The following is a 22,309-nucleotide window of genomic DNA, read 5'->3' as shown; positions in this document are numbered from 1 at the left end:
ATGTCAGCAGACATCTCGAGGTGACGTCAGGCAGACATCGTGACGTCATGAAGTCGGGCAGCAGCATCGTGTGACGTCATAGAAGTGATGCGGGCAGCAGACCACAGCATGTGGCCTGGGACATCTGGTAACTCACATGGCTTGTAGATGCACGTGACATCGCCCACACCCACGTGGCGTCGTGATCCATGTGGTGTCGTGATCTACGTGCCATGCTGATCCACGTAGCTTCGAGTGGCCTCGAGCACTCAGATACACAGCTCTGGCAATGAATTCACACGAAAAACAGCAGAGAACACAGCAGAGGGAGTGAGCAGTGGTGAGTGGTGTATGGTAGGCTGGTGAGGTGTGAGAGAACAGCAGGGCGAGGCAAGGAGCGGCCACTTCCTCCTCCCACAAACATGTGGAGAACTCACACTGGATGCAGAAATCGCCACAAAACTCACCTCTGGCTTTCTGAAACAGCTGTGCTGAGTTGAACAACAACAGCAGCAACATACAAGTGATGCTGAACACATGACTTGAGAAACAGCGTGGGGCGCTGTAGCGTGGGGTTACTGGGACGCCACTTACAATTCTCGAAGAAATTCAGCAAATTTCGGCTGGATCCTGCTTGTACCTGTGTCTGGATCCTCAAACGTGCAGACACGACATCAGGATAACTCGTTGAGAGACTGATGCTTCTTGTATAGGGTGATGAAGTGAAGATGACTTCATACCTCTTCCTTCCTCTCTCAGGGCAAACAACTGCTGCGACCACCATTTCCCACCATTTATAAAAGGATTATTTGGTGTTCTGGTAGTGGGGAGTAAATGATACGTCTTCGGAGGCTTCTTACTTTTTTGTTAAGTCGTGGTGGGTACACAGGCTTGTGTGTTGTGCCCATGGCCCGCGAGGGCCATCCCACGAGAGAGAGCTAGGAGTAGGCCTTGTGTCTTCCTGCTAGGCCGCTGTGTGAGTGAGAGCAGGCAGGCTGCTGTGCCCACCGAGAGGCCTAGCTACAGAGGGCAACACTTGAGTGGCGCGAAATATGAACTAAGCTGGCAGACAGCATGAGCTGTCTGTGCAGACAGTACAGGCTGTCTACAAAAATATATTTAGTTGGATTACACTAGATTAAATTGTGCTTGTTATAATAAGGGTAGGTATGTTTTCTAAGGTACTTTTGGTACAAAGTTATTAATTTTTACATTAACAGATTAAAAATTTATCTTTAAACATATAATAGAAAATTTTAGAATCGACTTAATTTTAAATGAGTTCTTGCTAATTGACCCCTCTTCAAGGGGGGGCTTCTTAACGTGGCGAGGAGGCTCTTGGTCTAAGGAATTGGTCCCTTTGGTCTCCTTCCTCAGACCGCACCTAATTATCCCAATCCTCCCTTCCCTATCCCTTCCTCCCCATCTCCCCTTTTTACCTTTTCTTCCCCCTTCCCAAACCTACCTTTTCCCCTACCTGTTTGTAGCCTCTGGGATCCTCCCCTCTGCATTACTGTTTCTAGATAGGGGAAAGTGTACCGGGGTTCGTGCCGCTCCATTTGGTGTAGTTTGCCGTGGAATCTGGATTATCTGGCGGTGCTCTACTCCCTTCCCAGATGATGGGTATATCTCCAGAGGCTGCCTGTCGGATCTGGGAGGTGGCAGCCGATGGAGGTATGGTTTTTGGCGGGTTTCTGATCACCCTCTCTCTTGTCCACCGAGGTGGCTCGGTAGATGCGAGGTCACTATCCCGGAGTGCTGGTTTACTGGCGTGAAGGATAGGGTATGGCATGGGTTCCTCGCTGCATCTGCCCTGCTGGCTGTCTCAAGGTCATCTCGGATGAGAAGGGGAACTTACGGCCATTTCATGTCTTCTAGTGACTGTCCCTTTGCTGTCCCTCTTTTTATTTCTTTCCTTCTTTCTTTTTCTTTTCTTTAAAATAATAAGAAAAAAATACCACTTCAAAGGAGTCTTCGTTCTGTGATAACTCTCCTCCTCCCAGGCCCCTTTCTGCTACCGCATCCTGTTCTGACCTGGTTTTGATATTGGACAGTTCTCCAGACATTTCCCATAGCCCTGTACCTTCTGCTGGTAACGCTTCATCACCTGCTGCAGGTGCTGAGGCTCCGCCCATTTCTGCTAGTGCCTCTGCCTCTTGCATGTCTTTAACTATGCGTCTGGCTTCCCCAAATATGATGCGATGGTTTTTGGATAGCCCACCTACCTCAGGTCGGGCCGCCCGCGGTACTATGCCTAAACATTCCAGACCATTTACTGATGATGGTTCTTTGATATCTGCTCATTTCGCCCAAAAACAACCTACACGACACCCACTTCCTTTAAGCAGAGTACAGAGTGGACTAAATTCTTTTCCTTACAACCGACGCCTCCAACTAATTATCTTTCTGACTGTAGAATTGGTAAAGCTCTTGTGATGCATTGGCCAAAATATATCCTTTCACGTTCTCTTAGGTGGTGTGCGCATTGTTACAGTTGAGAATGCAAAACATCTTACTTATTCAATAAAATTTTTATTTCTTTGCAAGTTTACCTTGAGATTCTGTAGTTACAATAATGATTTGCAGTGCAAAGAGAGCCACTATCATGCCATGGCATTCTGGACAGACTAAATTAATATCTTACATTCCTAACACTCCTATCACAGTTCACAAGCACGCTGCTCTCAGTTCTTGCAGTGGTAAAGTGGTTTTACCGCATACAATTTTACAGAGTGATTTTCTGTCTTGCGGTAGTGATATTTTGGAACAATCAGCCCTTCAGGACCTTCCAATTCTCAAAGTGGATACACATGTCCTGCCTGCTCGTGGGAGGAGGCGCTTTCCCAGTAACATCGCCTGCTTAACCTTTGACTGCTGTTAACTCCTGTCCTCTGTTTATATCGTTGGCCATCGCCTAGAGATCTGCAAAGTGGTCCCTACTCCTCAACAGTGTCGAAATTGCTGGCACTTTGGGCACCCCACTATATACTGCAGATATGCCCCAGAGTACCCAGTCTGCAGTGCCGCACAACATACCGATACATCTTGCAGTCTTCCCCAATTTGTCTCAACTGCAATGAATCACATCCTTTCTTTTCCCACTGATGTCAGGTCTATCTTAATAAACGAGAAATCCCATGTTTTAAGGAGAGTGACAGCCTTACTTATGCTATGGCTGTCTCTCGGCTCTGCCTGCAGGGGAATCTTCCTCATGTCCCTTATTCTCAGATAGCTAGGAGTCCTCCAGCCTTGGCAGTCCCCCCACCTACCAGCTCCTCCAGTGTCGTGTCTTCCGGGGGTCACCCCTGTCTCTAATTCTTTTGTGATTTTACTCTCTGAACCTCCCACCTTCTTACCTTTTCGTGCCTCTACTTCTTCTTGCCCACCAGTTTCTCAGTCTGCAAGGCTACACTCGCCTGCGTCTTCTTTGCACCCATCACCTGCGAAGTTGAGCCTGTTTCATAAGCCCAAGTCCCTCTGCATTCCTCCTGTGCATACAATTCCCCAATAGTTTTCCTTTTCGGCCTCGGTGTCTAGTTCTCACCCCCTTTCTAACTCTCACACGAAGGTGGAGGTTCACCCCCCACCTGTGTGGTCCTCTCTTTTCCTCTTCCCCCCAGACTTCTTCCTCAGTTACCTTCTAGCCTTCTGTTCCTGCCGGCGCATCTCTCCAGGTTCATACTCCCGTCCCCTCTCAGACCTCTTTGGCTCCCTCCATAGTCTTCCTGATCTCTACTTGCTCTACTTCACCTGCCTCTGAAGTCATAGTAACGGTATCTTCCTTATCCACAGAGACTTTTGACGCTATCTCCGACTATAATGCGGAGACGAAACCCTTGATGGACACCGGCGAATCTCCTTCTACCCATTTTATTTTTCATGACCCTTGCAGCAATCTTTTCCTTCACAGCATTCTGATTCCTCCTTGCTTACATGCTTTCCATTGCCTAATAGCCCAAAGATTTCATTTCTTCTTATTGTTGGCATACCTGTCTTTGTGAATAATGACTTATTTACAATGGAATATTCGTGGCCTCAGGGGAAATTGGGGAGAGCTCCAACTGTTGCTTTCTCTGTTTTCCCCAATATGCGTCGGGTTACACGAGCCCAAAATGCGTTCATCTGTTATTCGTCCCGTTTCGGGCTATGTGCTTTTGCATTCTTCTGATCCCTTTCCTGATGAATCATTTAAAGTGAGTGGGCTTCTAGTTGGTGTTGGTATACTGTATCAACAGGTCTTTGTTCATTCTCTGCTGCATTATACTGCATTCCGTATTTATTTGCACAGATATTGATATACAGTTTGCTCTCTATTTCTCTCCTCTTCCCGTGCATTCAGTATCTCGGATATTGCGTTCTTGATCTCTTCTTGATGCCCATCTTGTTGTTAGGTGATTTTAACGCTCACCATCACCTTTGGGGAGGGTCCCACTGTGACTCTCATGGTGATCAGTTGGAAACTCTTCTCACTTCTCATCCTCTTCATGTTTTAAATACGGGTGCTCCCACTCATTTTGACTCTTGCACTCAGTCTCTCTCCTGCATTGATCTTTCTATCTGCTCCTCGTCAATCACACTTGATTACGCTTGGTCTATTCTTCCGAATTTACACAACAGTGATCACTTTCCTATTCTTCTTACTACTTCTATACATTCCCGACCGCCTCGTAGCCCTCGTTGGCATTTTGAATTAGTGAATTAGGACTTATACCTTCATCTTACCACTTTTTGTGTGGACCCTTCTTCGTCCTCTATTGATGAGCTGGTGCACCAGTTTTCGACCTTAGTTTTGATTGCAGCATTATGTTCTATTCCTCTAACCTCAGGCAGGCGTTCTCAGACATGCATGCCTTGGTGGTCTCCTGTGTGTGAGTGTGCAGTACGTTTGAAACGTGCTGCGTGAGGCCGTTATCGATATAATCAGACTTCAGATCATCTTTTGAATTTTAAGCTGGCAAGGGTAATCGCTCGCTGCGTCATACAAAACGCTAAACGCACTTGTTGGCAAGACTACGTGTCTACAATTACCTCGACTTCCCGTGTGTGTGCAGTTTGGAAGAAGGTACAGAAGTTGTGTGGCAAGTACCATCCAAACCCAGCTCCCATTTTGCGGGATGCTGGTGTTAGTGTTACGGAACCTCTTGAAGTTGCCACCGAATTCGGGAACTATCTTGTCCGTGTCTCCCAAAGGCTTCACCTCTGTCCCTCATTTCTCGCATCTAACTCTACCAAGAAGCATTTATCCTTGGATTTCTCTTCTAATGGAATGGAGCCATATAACGTACATTTCACTCTCCTAGAGCTAGAGTCCACACTTTCCACTTGCCGGTCATTGGCAGCTGGGCCTGATGATATTCACATCAGTATGCTACACCATTTGCATTGTACAGCCCTTACATTCCCTTTGCATCTTCTCAATCCTATTTGGACGCGAGGGGATCTCCCTCAACAATGGAAATCTGCCATTCAACTACCGTTTCGCAAACTAGGCACCTCGGGGCGTGATGCCTCTCATTATCGTCTCATTGCTCTGACCAGTGTAATCTGCAAGGTGATGGAATGATTGGTGAATAGACGTCTGATATAGTATTTGGAGACTCAGTCTTTCTTCTCGCCAGTATGGCTTTCGTATGGACCGCTCTACTTTGGACCCCTTGCTCCATTTAGATACGTATGCCTTTGCTAACAAACATTCCATTCCAGCAATCTTTTTTTATCTTGAGAAGATACATGACACCACTTGGACGTATAACATTTTAGCCCAAGCACACTCCTTAGGCCTTCGCAATAATCTACCAACCTTCCTTGCTGCTTTCTTATCTGACAGGCATTTTGGTGTCCATGTTGGCGCCTCACTTTCCTCAGACTTTGTTTAGGCCGAGGGAGTCCCACAAGAACATAAGAACATAAGAACGAAGGAACACTGCAGAAGGCCTACTGGCCCATGCGAGGCAGGTCCAAGTCTCCTACCGGCTTAAGCCAATGCACCCAAGCTAGTCAGGTCAGGTCACATTGACTTAAGGGAGGAACACGGCAACCGACCTGGTAGCACAAGCTATCAGGTCCAACTCACACCCACCCACCCACATCCACTCATGTATTTATCCAACCTATTTTTAAAGCTACACAACGTTCTGGCCTCTATAACTGTACTCGGGAGTTTGTTCCACTCATCCACAACTCTATTACCAAACCAGTACTTTCCTATATCCTTCCTGAATCTGAATTTTTCCAACTTAAAACCATTGCTGCGAGTCCTGTTTAGGCTAGATATTTTCAGCACGCTATTTACATCCCCTTTATTTATTCCTATCTTCCATTTATACACCTCAATCATATCCCCCCTAATTCTACGTCTTTCTAGAGAGTGCAGATTCAGGGCCCTTAGTCTATCCTCATAGGGAAGGTTTCTGATACATGGGATCAACTTTGTCATCCTCCTTTGTACATTTTCCAGAGAATTCATATCCATTCTGTAATACGGTGACCAAAACTGTGCAGCATAATCTAAATGAGGCCTAACCAAGGATGTATAGAGTTGAAGAACAACCTGAGGACTCCTGTTATTTATGCTTCTTGATATGAAGCCAAGGATTCTATTAACTTCATTGCGAACACTTATGCACTGTTGTCTTGGTTTCAGATTACTGCTAACCAGAACTCCTAAATCTTTTTCGCAATCCGTAATATTAAGATCTACATTATTTAGTTTATATGTGGCATGGTTATTGTCCTGTCCAACATTTAGAACTTTGCATTTGTCTATATTAAACTGCATCTGCCACTTCTCCGACCACTGCATCAGTCTATTCAAATCTTCCTGGAGTGCTCGAATGTCCTCGTCAGAATGAATTCGACGGCCTATTTTGGTGTCATCGGCAAACTTGCCGATGTCGCTCTTTATGCCCTCATCTATGTCGTTTATGTAGATTGTGAACAGCAGGGGGCCCAACACTGACCCCTGTGGAACACCGCTCGTGACGCTTCCCCACTCTGATTTCTCCCCATTTATGCAAACTCTCTGCTGCCTATTTGTCAACCATGCCTCTATCCAGGAAAAAATTTCTCCTCCTATTCCATGTGCTTTAATTTTCCTCAATAGTCTCTGATGTGGGACCCTGTCAAAAGCCTTACTGAAGTCCATATACACAATATCATATTCATTACCATGATCTACCTCCTCAAATACCTTAGTGAAAAAAGTTAATAAATTCGTAAGGCAGGAACGCCCCTTTGTAAAACCATGCTGAGATTCGTTGATTAATTTATGCTTTTCAAGGTGGCTACGAACTGCCTCGGCAATTATTGATTCCATAAATTTTCCCACTGTGGAGGTTAGGCTTATTGGTCTATAGTTCGAAGCTAAGGACCTGTCCTTAGCACTGCCCTTTTCCTCTTGGCTATAAATGACCTGCCTTCTGTTCTTGCATCACATATTTAGTCGTCACTTTATGTGGATTACTTCGCTATAGCTTATGCAGGCGCTGACTGTTGCCTGGTAGCGGCTTCCTTTCAGGATGCGATTGATCGAGTTTTCCATTGGGCCACTTCTCATGGATTGAAATTTTCTAGTACGAAAACCCATTTCATTACCTTCACTAGACGTCCTCTTGTCCCAGATATTCCATTGTATTTACACAGCTCACGCATTCCAGAATGTGATACGGTCAAGTTTCTTGGCCTTCTCTGATAACCGGTTGACATGGAAACCTCACATTTCCTCTCTGAAGGTAGCTTACCATGGTCGGCTGAATCTCCTTAAAATTCTTGCGCATCGTTCATGGGGAGCAGATCGCCGGACTCTCCTCCGTTTCCATTCCAGTGTAGTCTTCTCCAAGCTGGATTATGGCAACCAAGCCTATTCTGCGGTTTCTCCTACAACTCTTTCTAAGTTAGATTCCCTTCATCATCAGGGTCTACGTTTATGCCTTGGTGCCTTTCGTTCATCCCCTGTTGAAAGCCTCTATGATGAGGCGAATGTTCCTTCCTTAGCTGATCGTCATGATGCTCAATGCCTTCGTTACTTTGTCCGCTCTCATGACCTTCATGTTCTTTCTACATAAAGCCCATTATTTGTTCGGCGCCCCTGCTTACTCAGACAGTTTTCTCTTAGTCTTCACTCACCCCGGTCTTCTCTCCAGTTGCCTCCCTTGTATGTTCATTTAGCGTCTGCCTTTCCCCTTCCCCCTTGGGAGGTTCCGACGGTTCGTATCTGTTCTCTCCTACTGCCATGCGCCAAAGCTCCCCTGCCTACTACTGCTTCTCGCTCTCTTTCTCGATCACTTCCATTCTCATGCTCATGCTGTCGCTGTTTATACAGATGGTTATAAATTTTCTGATGGTGTTGGGTTCTAACTGGTGTTCCCTGACGATGTTGTCCGAGGTCATTTGTTAGACTCGGCTAGTATTTTTGCCGCCGAGTTGTATGCCATCTTCACAGCGCTTATCAGCATTACATACATGTCTCGTTCGACGTTTGTAATCATTTCAGATTCCCTCATCGCTTTACAGACCATTAAAAAATTTGATTCCCCTCATCCATTGGTCCTTTGTATTCGACTATGGTTACGCCGAGTAGCTAGCAAAAACAAAGACTTTTCTGTTGGGTCCCTGGACACGTTGATGGGCAGGGCAATGAACAGGCAGATGCTGCTGCGCGGTCAGCAGTACATGATCTTCCGGTTTCCTATAGATATATTCCGTTCAGAGATTATTTTCCAGTCATCTCTGGCCGTCTTTGAGGCCGTTGGCGACAACGGTGGTCGGGCTTGTACCATAACAAATTGCACTCTATTAAACTGCCTTTAGGTTTGTGACCATCTTACCACTGTTACCATACATGGGAGATTGCTCTATCCCGTCTCTCCATCGACCATACCCGCCTTACCCATAGGTATCTCATGGAACGACATTCTTTCTAAGAGATTTGTCGGGTCCCTATTTCGGTTCTTCACTTTCTTCTAGATTGCCAGGTTTACCAGCGGGTTTGCAGGATTTACCTCCAGCGACGCCTCTGCCCTACCACTCTTCCCTTAACTTCCATTCTTGTAGACGGTTCTGCCTTCGACTTAAGATCACTTTTTGACTTTGTCAGCAACTGCTTTACTATACGAACTTTGACACATTGCCCCTAACGTCCCTTCCAGCCCTTTTCTCCCCTCACCTCTGATCCCCTCTCCACCTAGCTGTTTATAGCCCTGGCACTATTTTCTGCCCTGCAGCGCTGCATGACCCTTGTCGGGTTAGTGTTTTTTATTAAAATAATAATTGCTAATTGACCAATTTTACCTATTCGGCACTATATATATATATATATATATATATATATATATATATATATATATATATATATATATATATATATATATATATACACGTATGCATGTGTGTAATGAACAAATCTTATACAACGGAGTGGAATAGTGCAGTGTTCAGCACAGCTCTGTAATGCTGTTAAATATCAACATTCACGAGTAATCTTTAAGAAGTTAATATTACAATTCCTTCAATAAGAATGGTAAATTAGGACATATAACAAATCTATTTCAAATTTCTGCACTCTTCTATGGAAAAATATTTATTTTTTTTAGAAATTCTGTTTAGTAAAATCTTTTAAAAGATGACAAATTGGCATTAACATAGCCCAAAACTAATGAAAAAAAATACCTCCAATAAGCAAGCCGATCAGAAAAAGCATGTTCAAATTATTAGATGAGAAACAATATATTGAATAGAATTGGCAAATTGAAAGTTACAGTTGAAAGTGAACCCCAGACTTATCTATAAGAAGCCTAATAGCAGTATAAACCCCGCGTTTGAAAAACCCGCCAGTGATGAAAATTTGAAGGCTATCAGATGAACTATTCTCATTTTTTGAATGAATTCCATCGATTTCAATTTACAATTTTACTACATAAAAAAAATCTTAATACGCAAGTAAATCTTAACGGTTTCTATCCCGTCCCTAAGTTGCATCAGTAATTAAACATTGAAGTCGGTAAGAAGAGGTAAAATTAAATTTATTTAACGTGATTTAAGGAGAATATAAACTCCACACTATTTTACACATAAAAATGTCAAATTTACACATACATACTTACACGCATTTCATTCTTCACTGTCGTGGAATTAGGAGCAGCTTCTGTAGAATGTTCAAAACTATACCATTGTGGGTTTTGGAAGTTATTCGATCCATTCCAGGTTCCTGGGAACGGATCCTACAATTTTGATAACAGGACTCGAAAATATGCCCATTTTTTTTCCAAGAACCTGTTACTCGTTAGCACACACAAGACTTCACAATTTAAAATCGATTGGTTGAAGCGTTTTTGAGTTATTAACAATTCTAAAATGAAAGAAAGAAGGAAAAATATCAGGCAATGCTTTCACATCTGCAATTAATAATCCTCTTAATTTATACTCTTCTGTTAATATACTCTACTTAATGCTATCTGTGATGATACGTGGCTCCAGTCGTGGCTCCAGTCGTGGCTCCAGTCGTGGCTCCAGTCGTGGCTCCAGTCGTGGCTCCAGTCGTGGCTCCAGTCGTATTGCATCACAATTCGTTATTACCAGATAATATCAGCTTCACTTCATCACTAAAAATCTCCTCGTGCTGACACCTGGTTAAAGCCTGGTCCGACACACCTAATATATCCAAGTGAGAGGAAATTAGGGAACGGGTGGCTTTTGAACCCATAAGAAGCGAGTAATAAAGCCCACAGGCCAGTGCGTTAATTAATCACCTGGCCAGTTGGCTCTAATAAGATTCATCCCAGTATATATGTTTCTATAAACCACGAGGAGGTTAGCATGGGCACCACTGTGACCACAAGTTTAGTTTTTTTACAGAGTATCCCACATCACCATGGCTGTGGCGTACTCTAGCTCAAGTTCCTTCAAAGCCGACATGATTTGTTTTCAGTCGTGTTATAATGATTCCGTGAGTCAAGTGTGAAAACCTGCTTCCAGTCAGCCAGCCAACCAGCCAGCCAGCCAGCCAGCCAGCCAGCCAGCAACCGTAAAAGATGACAGCACACAGGGAAGAGGAAAACTCCTGGTGTTGAAGAAGCCAGGTGTTTGGCTTGGCTTTGCGCGCTCCGAGACCAGACGGAGCTCACGCTAATTACATCCACCTCTAATTTCCTCTAATAAGGCTTCTTCAGTAACTCTCGAGGAGTTGTATATCGTTATATCGTCTTACAATTGAGAAGGGATAAGGTGAAGAGATGGAAGAAACGGAGTGAGAGAGAGAGAGAGAGAGAGAGAGAGAGAGAGAGAGAGAGAGAGAGAGGAGAGGACACTGAGGGAGAGAAAATGAGGAAAAAAAAGATGCGACACTGAAGGGAAGCAGAAGGGACGAGGAAAAGGGTCTTAAAGTTTACTTGAAGTTAGTGAAGCGTCCTCCAAAGGTCTTCCAAGGGTCCTCCAAGGGCCTTCCTAGGGTCCTCCAAGGATCCTCCAAGGGGCCCACCAAGGGCCCTACCAGGGTCCTCCAAGAGTCCTCCAAGGGCCCTCTCAGAGTCCTCCAAGGGGGCCTCCAAGGGCCCTCCCAGAGTCCTCCAAGGGTCCTCCATCCTGACATTGAAGTGACGTCCAGTGTTCAGTGCTTCTCTATGATCATTCTAATAATGGTATTTCTACTGCCATTAATAATAACAGTAATAATAATGATAATATTGAAGAGAAAAGAAGAAAAAGAAGTATAATAATATTTAGTTACTGCTCTTATTGCCATTATTTTTTCTTTAAAAAATTTAAAACGAAAATCACATATTTAGCAATATTGTAATAATACTAATGATAATAATAATAATAATAATAATAATAATAATAATAATAATAAAAGCAATGATATTAATATATTATTATTAATAAATAAACAAAAGAATGGAGTGCTACTTGCCAGGACTATGGTTCGAGTCCCTGTCATTCTGGTTGTTCAGTGACAGTCGTTCACTATTTCTTGACGGTTTATTGACAATATGGCGTTTTGGCCAGTCTCATGGTGAGCAAAAATTCACGACGCTCTAACCCACTGGACCATACAATCCTACAAAGATCACGCATCCAGCAGAGCTAGGTGTTGTACCGTGATCCAAGGACATACGATGGTGTGGGTGCCTCAGAGCTAATTTCATTCTACTCCCCGCTTGATGTACTAGCCTCCACGAGCAGTATATATCGTATTGTAACTAAGACGAGTTGTATTTAATCAAAAACAACACTACGACTTGCCGGGGGCTCGAATCTGTGTTGTTTAGGCCCGCCTCATGGTGAGCGAAAATTCCACGACGCTCTGTAGGATTGGGTAGTCCTGTGGGTTAAAGCGTCATGGAATTTTCGCTCACCGTGAGGTGGGTTCGAGCCCTCGGCTAGTCGTAGCGTTGTTATTGATTAAATACCACACGTTCGTGGTTACAATACGATCTAATAAATATATATATATATATATATATATATATATATATATATATATATATATATATATATATATATATGCCATGATCTGGGATAATCTATCGGGCTCTGAAACCAGATCTACTTCCCCAACAACTACAAACAGTTGCACTGGGATGGCCCAATAGTGGAGAATATATCCTCAATAATGCTTCAGTGTCAGGGAAGAACAGAGCCTGCCTCTTGGCAGTGAGAGCGCCTCATGCAGGGGACTTTCTGTTGACTGTTCCGAACTCCAGCCTTGGTACACACCTCGACCCACAGACCATCCGCATTGGTGTTGCCCTTCGACTTTCCGCCCCTATTCTCGCCGAACACAGGCGTATTTGTGGCAGTGAAGCAGCAGACCGATTCGGGTACCATGGTATTGTGGTCCGAAAATCCAAGGGAAAGATTGCAAGACATGACGAGGTTAATAACATTATCAAGAGGAGCCTCACAACAGCCGGATGCCCAGCAGTAAGGGAACCACCCCAACTATGCAAATCTAATGGCAGTCAGAAGCGTCCAGATGGTATCACCCTTCAAGCCTGGACATACTATACATGTGCATCTACCTTGGCTGATATCTATCTCCAATACACCAGGGAGGAAGAAGGGGCAGCCGTCAGCTTCAGGGAGTCCCAAAAGTCGAGAAAATATGGAGAACTTTCCCATCACTACATGTTTGTTCCCATGGGCTCAGAGACCCTTGGCTCATGGGAAAAGAGTGCATCTAAGTTCCTTAAGGAGCTAGGCAGAAGACTCATCAGGGTAACTAGGGATCCCAGGGCAGCTAGTTTTCTGTTCCAGCGACTCAGCACTGCTGTTCAGAGGCGTAATGCCTGCTGTATTTTGGGCACGCACCCCAGCTCTGAGGAGCTGAATGAGATTTTCGCATTATAATCGGTGACAAACACGTAACAATATGTACTAGACATGTATCTCTCACACCTCATGTACTGTATATGCCATCTTTATATCAACAATATATCTCTTAAATCTTTTGTACCATATTATGTAATAAAATATACTTATTGGTAAAAAAGAATGAAAAGATGGGGTGGTAGGGGAAGTGGAATATTCAAACGGCTTCAGGAAGAAATCCAGATATTCTTCTTTGAAGCCTTTTTATCCGCTTCTCCGATGTTATGGGTTCCACAATTTACACCAGAGGTGGACCCCATCCTATAATATATATATATATATATATATATATATATATATATATATATATATATATATATATATATATATATATATATATATGCATGCGCAATAAGATCACACTAAACAGGCGATATTACAATATCCAGAAAACCAATGTGAAAAAATAGTGACTTTCCAAGCGATTTCGTGATTTCTCACATTATCAAGGAACTATAAAAATAAAAGGTTAACAGGAAGGCATATAAGGACGAGACTACACCTCGCTGCCACCCCCAACAACACCTGACTTTTTATGATGTAGGTAGATAGTGATCCGTGAAACCAAGTTTTCATGGTAAAGGAGAACCAACATATTTTTAGTTGAGTAGGCTGGTTGTCCCTTTCTGAATTGTAAAAAGTATTTCTAGCAATTTTAAAGGATTTATCAATAATGATTCTTGGGTATTTTAGAACATTAGCTATTTCACAATTTTTGATATTTCTTCATTTATGAACTCTGGACTAAAAATACGCAAAGTTCTCAAAAACACTGATGAGAAATACCGACAGTTTAACTCTATCTTGATGTGAAGAATAATATTGTATATAGGAACAGCTATTTGTTGATTTTAAATTTAAAATTTAGAGAAAACCTACAAATAACTGTTCCTATATATACTATTATTCATCACATCAAGATAGAGTTAAACTGTCGGTTTTCTCATCAATGTTTTTGAAAACTGTAGATATTTGTAGTCCAGAGTTCATAGATGAAGACATATTAAATATTTATAAAATAGCTAAATATCTGAAATACCCAAGAAACGTAATTGATAAATACTTTTTACAATCCATAAAAGGAACAACCAACCTTATTCAACTATAAATATGTTGGTTCTCCCTTACCTCGAAAACTTGGTTGATATGCCTTCTGTTCTTAAGACTTTTAATATCAAAGTTGTTTTTTAAAATCTTGATACAGAAAAAAAACTTTTGATAAATTCCCCCAATATGTTGGCGAATGTGTGTATAAGATTCCTTGCAAAATATGCGATGAAGTTTATTACGGTCAAACTGGTCAGTCTTGAACTTAAGTTATACCAACATAAATATAGTATTAGAAGTGGACGAGATTCTAATGCTATATACCTCACTAAGTTCTGAGAGAGGGAGCAGAAGCTCTGAGTGCATCACAAGCCGACGTCTTTAGCAGATCATTTGATACAAGACAACTACCAGAGGTCTGGAAGACAAGTGATGTAGTCCCAACATTTAAAAATTCAAAAAAATACTGAAAGCATCAAACCTTAGGCATTCAACTGACATGCATGACTCACGAAATCCTAATAACATGATTGCAAAGAAATCGGTGACTTGAGCTAAAGTACACCACAGGCACGCTGATGTGGGATTAATCTGCAAAAATTTGCATTGTAGTCACAGTGGAGCCCATGCTGACTTTTCTATGATTTACAGAAGTATATCTAGGTGGATGAATCTTATTAGAATCAGCTGGCAGAGTGGTTAACGCACTGGCCCGTGAGTTTTAGGACTCGCCATGGGCTCAAACCCCACCCGTTCTTTAATTTAACTGCAAGGTTATGGAGAAAATTATGAAGACGCAAGTACTGAATTGACTGGTAAAACAGCAACCAGCACTTGTTAGAGTTTAATGCCAAGTTAACGTAAGTGAGGCAGTAGAGAGCTGGACGGAGGTACTCCAGATTTTTGGACTGTTTCATAGATTTTAAAAAATTTCCACATAAGTAGAGTGGAGGCAAGCTCCTTATATAAGTTTAAGAGCAGGTAGGATATGGCACACGAGGCTAGGAGGGAGTGAATTTGACAGGTTTCAAATTGAGAGGCGGGGCCAGGAGCTAAGACTCTATTCTTTTAACCTCATATAGACGAGTACATTCAAATGAGTACACACACACACACACACACACACACACATACACATAGCATTAAGCAGAGGAGAGTGACCTAGTAGCGACCAGTGTAGAGGCGGGGCCAGGAGCTTGGACTCGACTCCTGTAACCTCAACTAGGTGAGTACAACTAGGTGAGTACACACACACACACACACACACACACACACAATAACAAAACGATGTCATATTAATTTTAATTCTCCATCCTTCTTCTTGCAGGTCCAGAGATCCAACGAGAGGAAGGTTCTGCTGAAGAAACTGACCTTCAACTCGACTGGAGTGTACAAGTGTGAGGTGTCTGCTGACTCCCCGCACTTCCACACCTACGAGAACCAGAGCGTCATGGTGGTAGTAGGTAAGTGACACACTTGTATATACTGAGGTGACCAAGGTAGCTGTAAACTCAGTTAGGTATTCAGAGTGTACTGGTAATGAGACTTTATATTCACATTTAAAACAGAAAGTTGTCTCTAATTACACGACTTATTAAAAATAGAAGTTATCTTTAATTTCTCAGCCTCTTTATAAATCATGTTATCACTAATATAACGAGTTAATCTTACTTTCTCAGTAAACTAAGATAGTAATTCTTCTTTAATTCTTCTTCCAACTAAGTATCAGGTTATCATTACTTCCTCATCCAACTTTGATGTTACCAACTCATTCATCAGCCCTCTAAGACCGCTATTTATCCCTAATTCCACTTCCTAATTAAAGAGCTAATTCTCCTTATTTCCGAAACCAGCATCGATACCAGCTCATCCTGACGTCATCAACACACACATGTGGCTAATTATCCCTTTTTCCTCTAACCAGTATGAAAGCAAGTGTTCCTTCTCCCCAGGACAACACCAAATTTTCCAATAAATTCTCATCTCAATTAGGCAGCAATTTTAACCCATTAAGATTTAGGGTAATCACTAAAATGCAAGAACATTAAGCCACAATGAGACCAAGACATTCGTTTCTCACGCAGACAACTGATACAAGTTATCGATTCAATATCTATTAACATAGAAAAACGACTTTCCCTGCACATTAAGCAATGATAGCCAGTTATCTTTCCTTCCTTCCCCAAATAAAATCGGTAGTTATCCCTACTTCATCTCACTAAATTAGCAAGATATGCTTATTTTTATTCTAAGTTTGTAATTACAGCCCCAGTCTACCAAGATAGCAAGTATTCCACACTTGAACTTGTAATAAATGGCGCACAGTAACATCGAAATAATAAGATATTTTCACAATTATGAATTCTGCTGGGACACAACGTTGCGCTTGAGCTGCAGAAGCTTCATCAACTCGTAGCTGCAAGAGGAGAGGTGGGTCAAGAGCAGACTCGTCCCATGCAACAGCATTTAGGTGAATACATACATACATTCTTTCTCTCTCTCTCTCTCTCTCTCTCTCTCTCACGCACACATACACACACACACACACACACACACACACACACACACACACACACACACACACACACACGCACGCACGCACGCACGCACGCACGCACGCACGCACACACACACGTGAACGACATGACGGAAGGGTTAGGCTCAGAAGTGTCCCTGTTTGCAGATGATGTGAAGTTAATGAGGAGAATTAAATCTGATGAGGACCAGGCAGGACTTCAAAGAGACCTGGACAGACTGGACACCTGGTCCAGCAAATGGCTTCTCGAATTTAATCCTGCCAAATGCAAAGTCATGAAGATAGGGGAAGGGCACAGAAGACCACAGACAGAGTATAGGCTAGGTGGCCAAAGACTGCAAACCTCACTCAAGGAGAAAGATCTTGGGGTGAGTATAACACCGAGCATGTCTCCGGAAGCACACATCAATCAGATAACTGCTGCAGCATATGGGCGCCTGGCAAACCTGAGAACAGCTTTCCGATACCTTAGTAAGGAATCATTCAAGACACTGTACACCGTGTATGTCAGGCCCATACTGGAGTATGCAGCACCTGATTGGAACCCGCACTTGATAAAGCACGTCAAGAAACTAGAGAAAGTACAAAGGTTTGCGACAAGGTTAGTTCCAGAGCTAAGGGGAATGTCCTATGAAGAAAGACTAAGGGAAATCGGCCTGACGACACTGGAGGACAGGAGGGTCAGGGGAGACATGATAGCGACATATAAAATACTGCGTGGAATAGACAAGGTGGACAAAGACAGGATGTTCCAGGGAGGGGACACAGAAACAAGAGGCCACAATTGGAAGTTGAAGACACAAATGAGTCAGAGAGATAGTATAAGTATTTCTTCAGTCATAGAGTTGTAAGGCAGTGGAATAGCCTAGAAAATGACGTAGTGGAGGCAGGAACCATACACAGTTTTAAGACGAGGTTTGATAAAGCTCATGGAGCGGGGAGAGAGAGGGCCCAGTAGCAACCGGTGAAGAGGCGGGGCCAGGAGCTAAGACTCGACCCCTGCAACCACAAATAGGTGAGTACAAATAGGTGAGTACACACACACACACACCAGTAAGACAAGAGAGAGAGAGGGGTGGGTGGATTGCATATTCTTGGACTGCAAGAAGGCGTTTGACACAGTTCCACACAAGAGATTAGTGCAAAAACTGGAGGACCAAGCAGTGATAACAGGGAAAGCACTACAATGGATCAGGGAATACTTGTCAGGAAGACAGCAGCGAGTCATGGTACGTGGCGAGGTGTCAGAGTGGGCACCTGTGACCAGCGGGGTCCCACAGGGGTCAGTCCTAGGACCAGTGCTGTTTCTGGTATTTGTGAACGACATGACAGAAGGAATAGACTCTGAGGTGTCCCTGTTTGCAGATGACGTGAAGTTGATGAGAAGAATTCACTCGATCGAAGACCAGGCAGAACTACAAAGGGATCTGGACAGGCTGCAGACCTGGTCCAGCAATTGGCTCCTGGAGTTCAATCCCACCAAGTGTAAAGTCATGAAGATTGGGGAAGGGCAAAGAAGACCGCAGACGGAATACAGTCTAGGGGGCCAGAGACTACAAACCTCACTCAAGGAAAAACAACTTGGGGTGAGTATAACTCCAGGCACATCTCCTGAAGCGCACATCAACCAAATAACGGCTGCAGCATATGGGCACCTAGCAAACCTCAGAACAGCATTCCGACATCTTAATAAGGAATCGTTCAGAACCCTGTACACCGTGTACGTTAGGTCCATATAGGAGTATGCGGCACCAGTTCGGAACCCACACCTAGCCAAGCACGTAAAGAAACTAGAGAAAGTGCAAAGGTTTGCAACAAGACTAGTCCCAGAGCTAAGAGGTATGTCCTACGAGGAGAGGTTAAGGGAAATCAACCTGACGACACTGGAGGACAGGAGAGATAGGGGGGACATGATAACGACATACAAAATACTGAGAGGAATTGACAAAGTGGTCAAAGACAGGATGTTCCAGAGATTGGACACAGTAACAAGGGAACACAGTTGGAAGTTGAAGACACAGATGAATCACAGGGATGTTAGGAAGTATTTCTTCAGCCACAGCGTAGTCAGTAAGTGGAATAGTTTGGGAAGCGTTGTAGTGGAGGCAGGATCCATACATAGCTTTAAGCAGAGGTATGATAAAGCTCGCGGTTCAGGGAGAGTACTCTGACCTAGTAGCGATCAGTGAAGAGGCGGGGCCAGGAGCTCGGACTCGACCCCTGCAACCTCAGCTAGGTGAGTACAACTAGGTGAGTACAACTAGGTGAGTACAACTATGTGAGTACACACACTTTTCCGCCGGAATGATAGATTTATCCACAGATAAAAAGCAGTTATCTTTATTTAACTAGCCCTTGAAGATAACAAGTTATCATGGCAACTTTCCAGAGCTGCCAGAGCGAGGTCCGACCATCCATGGCTCCAGGACTCACTACAGAGTGGGAGATACAGCCAGGCTCAACTGTACCTCATCAAGGAGTAAACCTGCAGCCCAGCTCACCTGGTTTATCAATGGTGAGAAGGTAAGGTGTGTGTGTGTGTGTGTGTGTGTGTGTGTGTGTGTGTGTGTGTGTGTGTGTGTGTGTGTGTGTGTGTGTGTGTGTGTGTGTGTGTGTGTGTGTTTGTGTGAGAGAGAGAGAGAGAGAGAGAGAGAGAGAGAAAGAGAACCTCAACTTCATTCTGACTGTAACCTTCTTCACATCACTTCATCTGAGATCATTTATTCCTAGGATGACTCGAACTTGGACCATGTTCGTACAGCATAATGATATCAACAAAATTGTCAATTGATCTAATAATATTGCTGCCCCACAGATGGCTCCAACTTCATCCTGTTCCATATATGAATGTTTCATAACAATAAAAAGGCTTTCAAATAAGCTGTTGTAGGAAACAGCTCTTAGGCTGTAAATAAAGTTAGGAATCCTTAACCTAATTTTGTGAATCCCTGTGTAAAAAAGGAGGGGGCAGGGAGGAGGCGTTGCCGTATGCTTTTCTAAGAGTGTACATGACCAGCGTATTGATGTTGCCGTCCCTAATCACCTGCAAATGATTGAACAACCTGCAAATGATGTTCTTCAAGCTATGTATAAACACAAGCACCACTGTACTAGGGTGTGCAATGCACAGACCTCAAAGGCAAAAAAGCGTATCCCATCAACTTCCTGATGGAAAATTTTGACTAACTTTTGCTTCAACGTAACTGACATGACCTAAAGTAACCTCAAATAGCATCTTATACAGAGGGATTATGATGAACTTCTTGCTGTCTTTGACATGAGGAACATCGTTGACGTCACTACTCACAACCCTGGTCTTTCCATGAGCCAGAAGTGATTAATCTATCTGAAGGCATAGTCACTTGTCAACCCCCTTGGCTATGTTGGATCATCTGACCACAGGGCTGTGTTTACGACACTGAAAATTCCAACGGAACGAGGTGAAAAATCTACATGCACAACCTAGCTGTGGGAAAAAGGAAACTAGGCTACCCTTTGCTCTGAGCTCGCCGCCTGTGATTGAAATACTCTTATCGAAGGTGATGTCGACAACTGAACACATCCTTAATCTCCAAGAAAAACACATTCCTCGCCAGCAGTTTATGACGAAACCTTCACATCAGCCTTGGTTCGGCTTTCGTTGTAAAGAGGCTGCTACTGTTAAGTGCGAGGCTTGGAGAAGGTAAAAGAGGCATCTCAATAGCTATAACAGAAACCTGCACAGGCAAGCCTTTTGTCAAATGGAAGAAGTTCAAAAGTGGGTTATCTCTAGATGGAAGGTTGACAAAAAGAAAGTTGACGTAAGGTTGAGTGGGCTTCGAAATCTGGTGGTCGTTAGTTATGGACCGACGATGTTCACCTGATGAAATTATTCCACCCCAAAATCGGTAGGATGTGACCACCTCTACTAGCAGTCAGGAGAAACCTGACCCCTTTACCAAATATTCTGTTGTCAAGATGAAAGTTTCTGAACTAACAAGGAAATCTCAAAGTTATCAAAATGAAATGTATCTTGTCCTTAAATCCCTGGAGAAAGGGCAGTGGGCCCAGATAACTGCAGCATCTCTAACGTAATTATCAACACTGCCTAGCACAGTGTAATTGGTCTTCTCCGTGGAAAGAGACAAATGTAGTCCCTATTCACACAAAGGAGAGCGCAATGGAAATCGACTACAGACCAGTGTCACTCCTGTCAATCACTGGCAAAATTCTTGAGACAACAATCTCACAGCAGATGACAGCATTTGTTGACTACCACTCGCTTCTTTGTGACCGTCAACATGGCTTCAGAAAAGGTCGCTCTGCTGCTGATCTGCTGTTAATCCTCTCCACTAGGTTGCATCAGTCCCTTTATGAATCCAAGATCAGCTGTGTAGCACTGGACATTGCTGGTGCTTTCGACCAAATATGGCACCACGGAATCCTGGCAAAACTGCAAGCATTAGGAGTCGCCGTCTTTGCACTATGCCTCCACAGTGATTAACTTTAAGGTAAGTTTGTGACTTGAAAAAGCCCACTGTGTGGGAAAATTGTCAATAAAGGATCACATTATACTGCATATGGGGAAGCGCTAAACCCGTAGGATTATACAGCGCCTGTGGAGGGGTGGAAGGTATTCAGGGATAATTCAGGGAGCTGGAGCACAGATCCAGTTCCCTAGATCAAGAGCCCCTCACCAGCATCAAGGAACCTTCCTTGAGGGGATGTGCTTGTAGAAAGTGTACTTAGTGGTGACGTGTACTTAGCTCTGTGAAGACCTGTTTGTGTGCTCTCTGTGAATCTCAACCAGGATGCCCTCTCTTGAGCAACTTTACCAGCAGCTGAGAGAAGAGCTCAGAGTTGCTAAGATGGAGATACGGCGATTAACGGAGGAGAACAAGAGGATTCGTAGTAATCCTTCTGTTGTGAGTCCCCAGGTTAAGAGGGGAGCTTGGTCAGTGGCCGGGCAACATGGAACCAAGCTGAAGATCAAGAAAACGGTTGGAGAGGCAGAAACAACGAGAAACCAGAAGACTACCGTGGAAATTTCCAACTCATTCTCGGTGCTACCTGACGAATGTGAGTGTTCTACTGGGAATGCCACAACGAGCACCAAAGAAGCATTGGCAGACGTGAGTGAGACATCCCTAGAAACCCCAACGAAGACCATCGAGAACGTCTTGACGAATTCTACAAGTGGTGTAATGCTACCTGGCGAATGTGAGTCGACTACTCCGAGCATCACGACGGACGACGCCAAGGAAGGTAAAAACATTGTTGTTGTTGGGGATAGCCAGATTAGGTACATGGATAGGGCATTCTGCTTGAAGGATAGGAGTAGGAGGCAGAGAGTGTGTTTTCCTGGGGCTGGGATGAAGGATATTGTTAGCCGTCTGGATGACA

At 43.6% G+C, this 22,309-nt stretch overlaps 1 protein-coding gene across 1 annotated transcript in view; it reads left to right on the top strand.

Annotated features, from left to right (window-relative positions):
- Nucleotides 1-22,309, top strand: part of LOC128704237 (uncharacterized) — a 586,655-nt gene that overhangs the window by 460,463 nt on the left and 103,883 nt on the right. The window contains exons 5-6 of the mRNA XM_070091942.1: nt 15,719-15,854; nt 19,317-19,450. Coding sequence (XP_069948043.1) covers nt 15,719-15,854; nt 19,317-19,450 — 270 coding nt within the window. The remainder of the gene's footprint in view (nt 1-15,718; nt 15,855-19,316; nt 19,451-22,309) is intronic.

Source organism: Cherax quadricarinatus, chromosome 37, assembly GCF_038502225.1.
Source record: "Cherax quadricarinatus isolate ZL_2023a chromosome 37, ASM3850222v1, whole genome shotgun sequence".
NCBI lineage: Eukaryota > Metazoa > Arthropoda > Malacostraca > Decapoda > Parastacidae > Cherax > Cherax quadricarinatus.
Note: the sequence above shows the minus strand (reverse complement) of the source record. Positions and strands in the feature narration are given on the sequence as shown.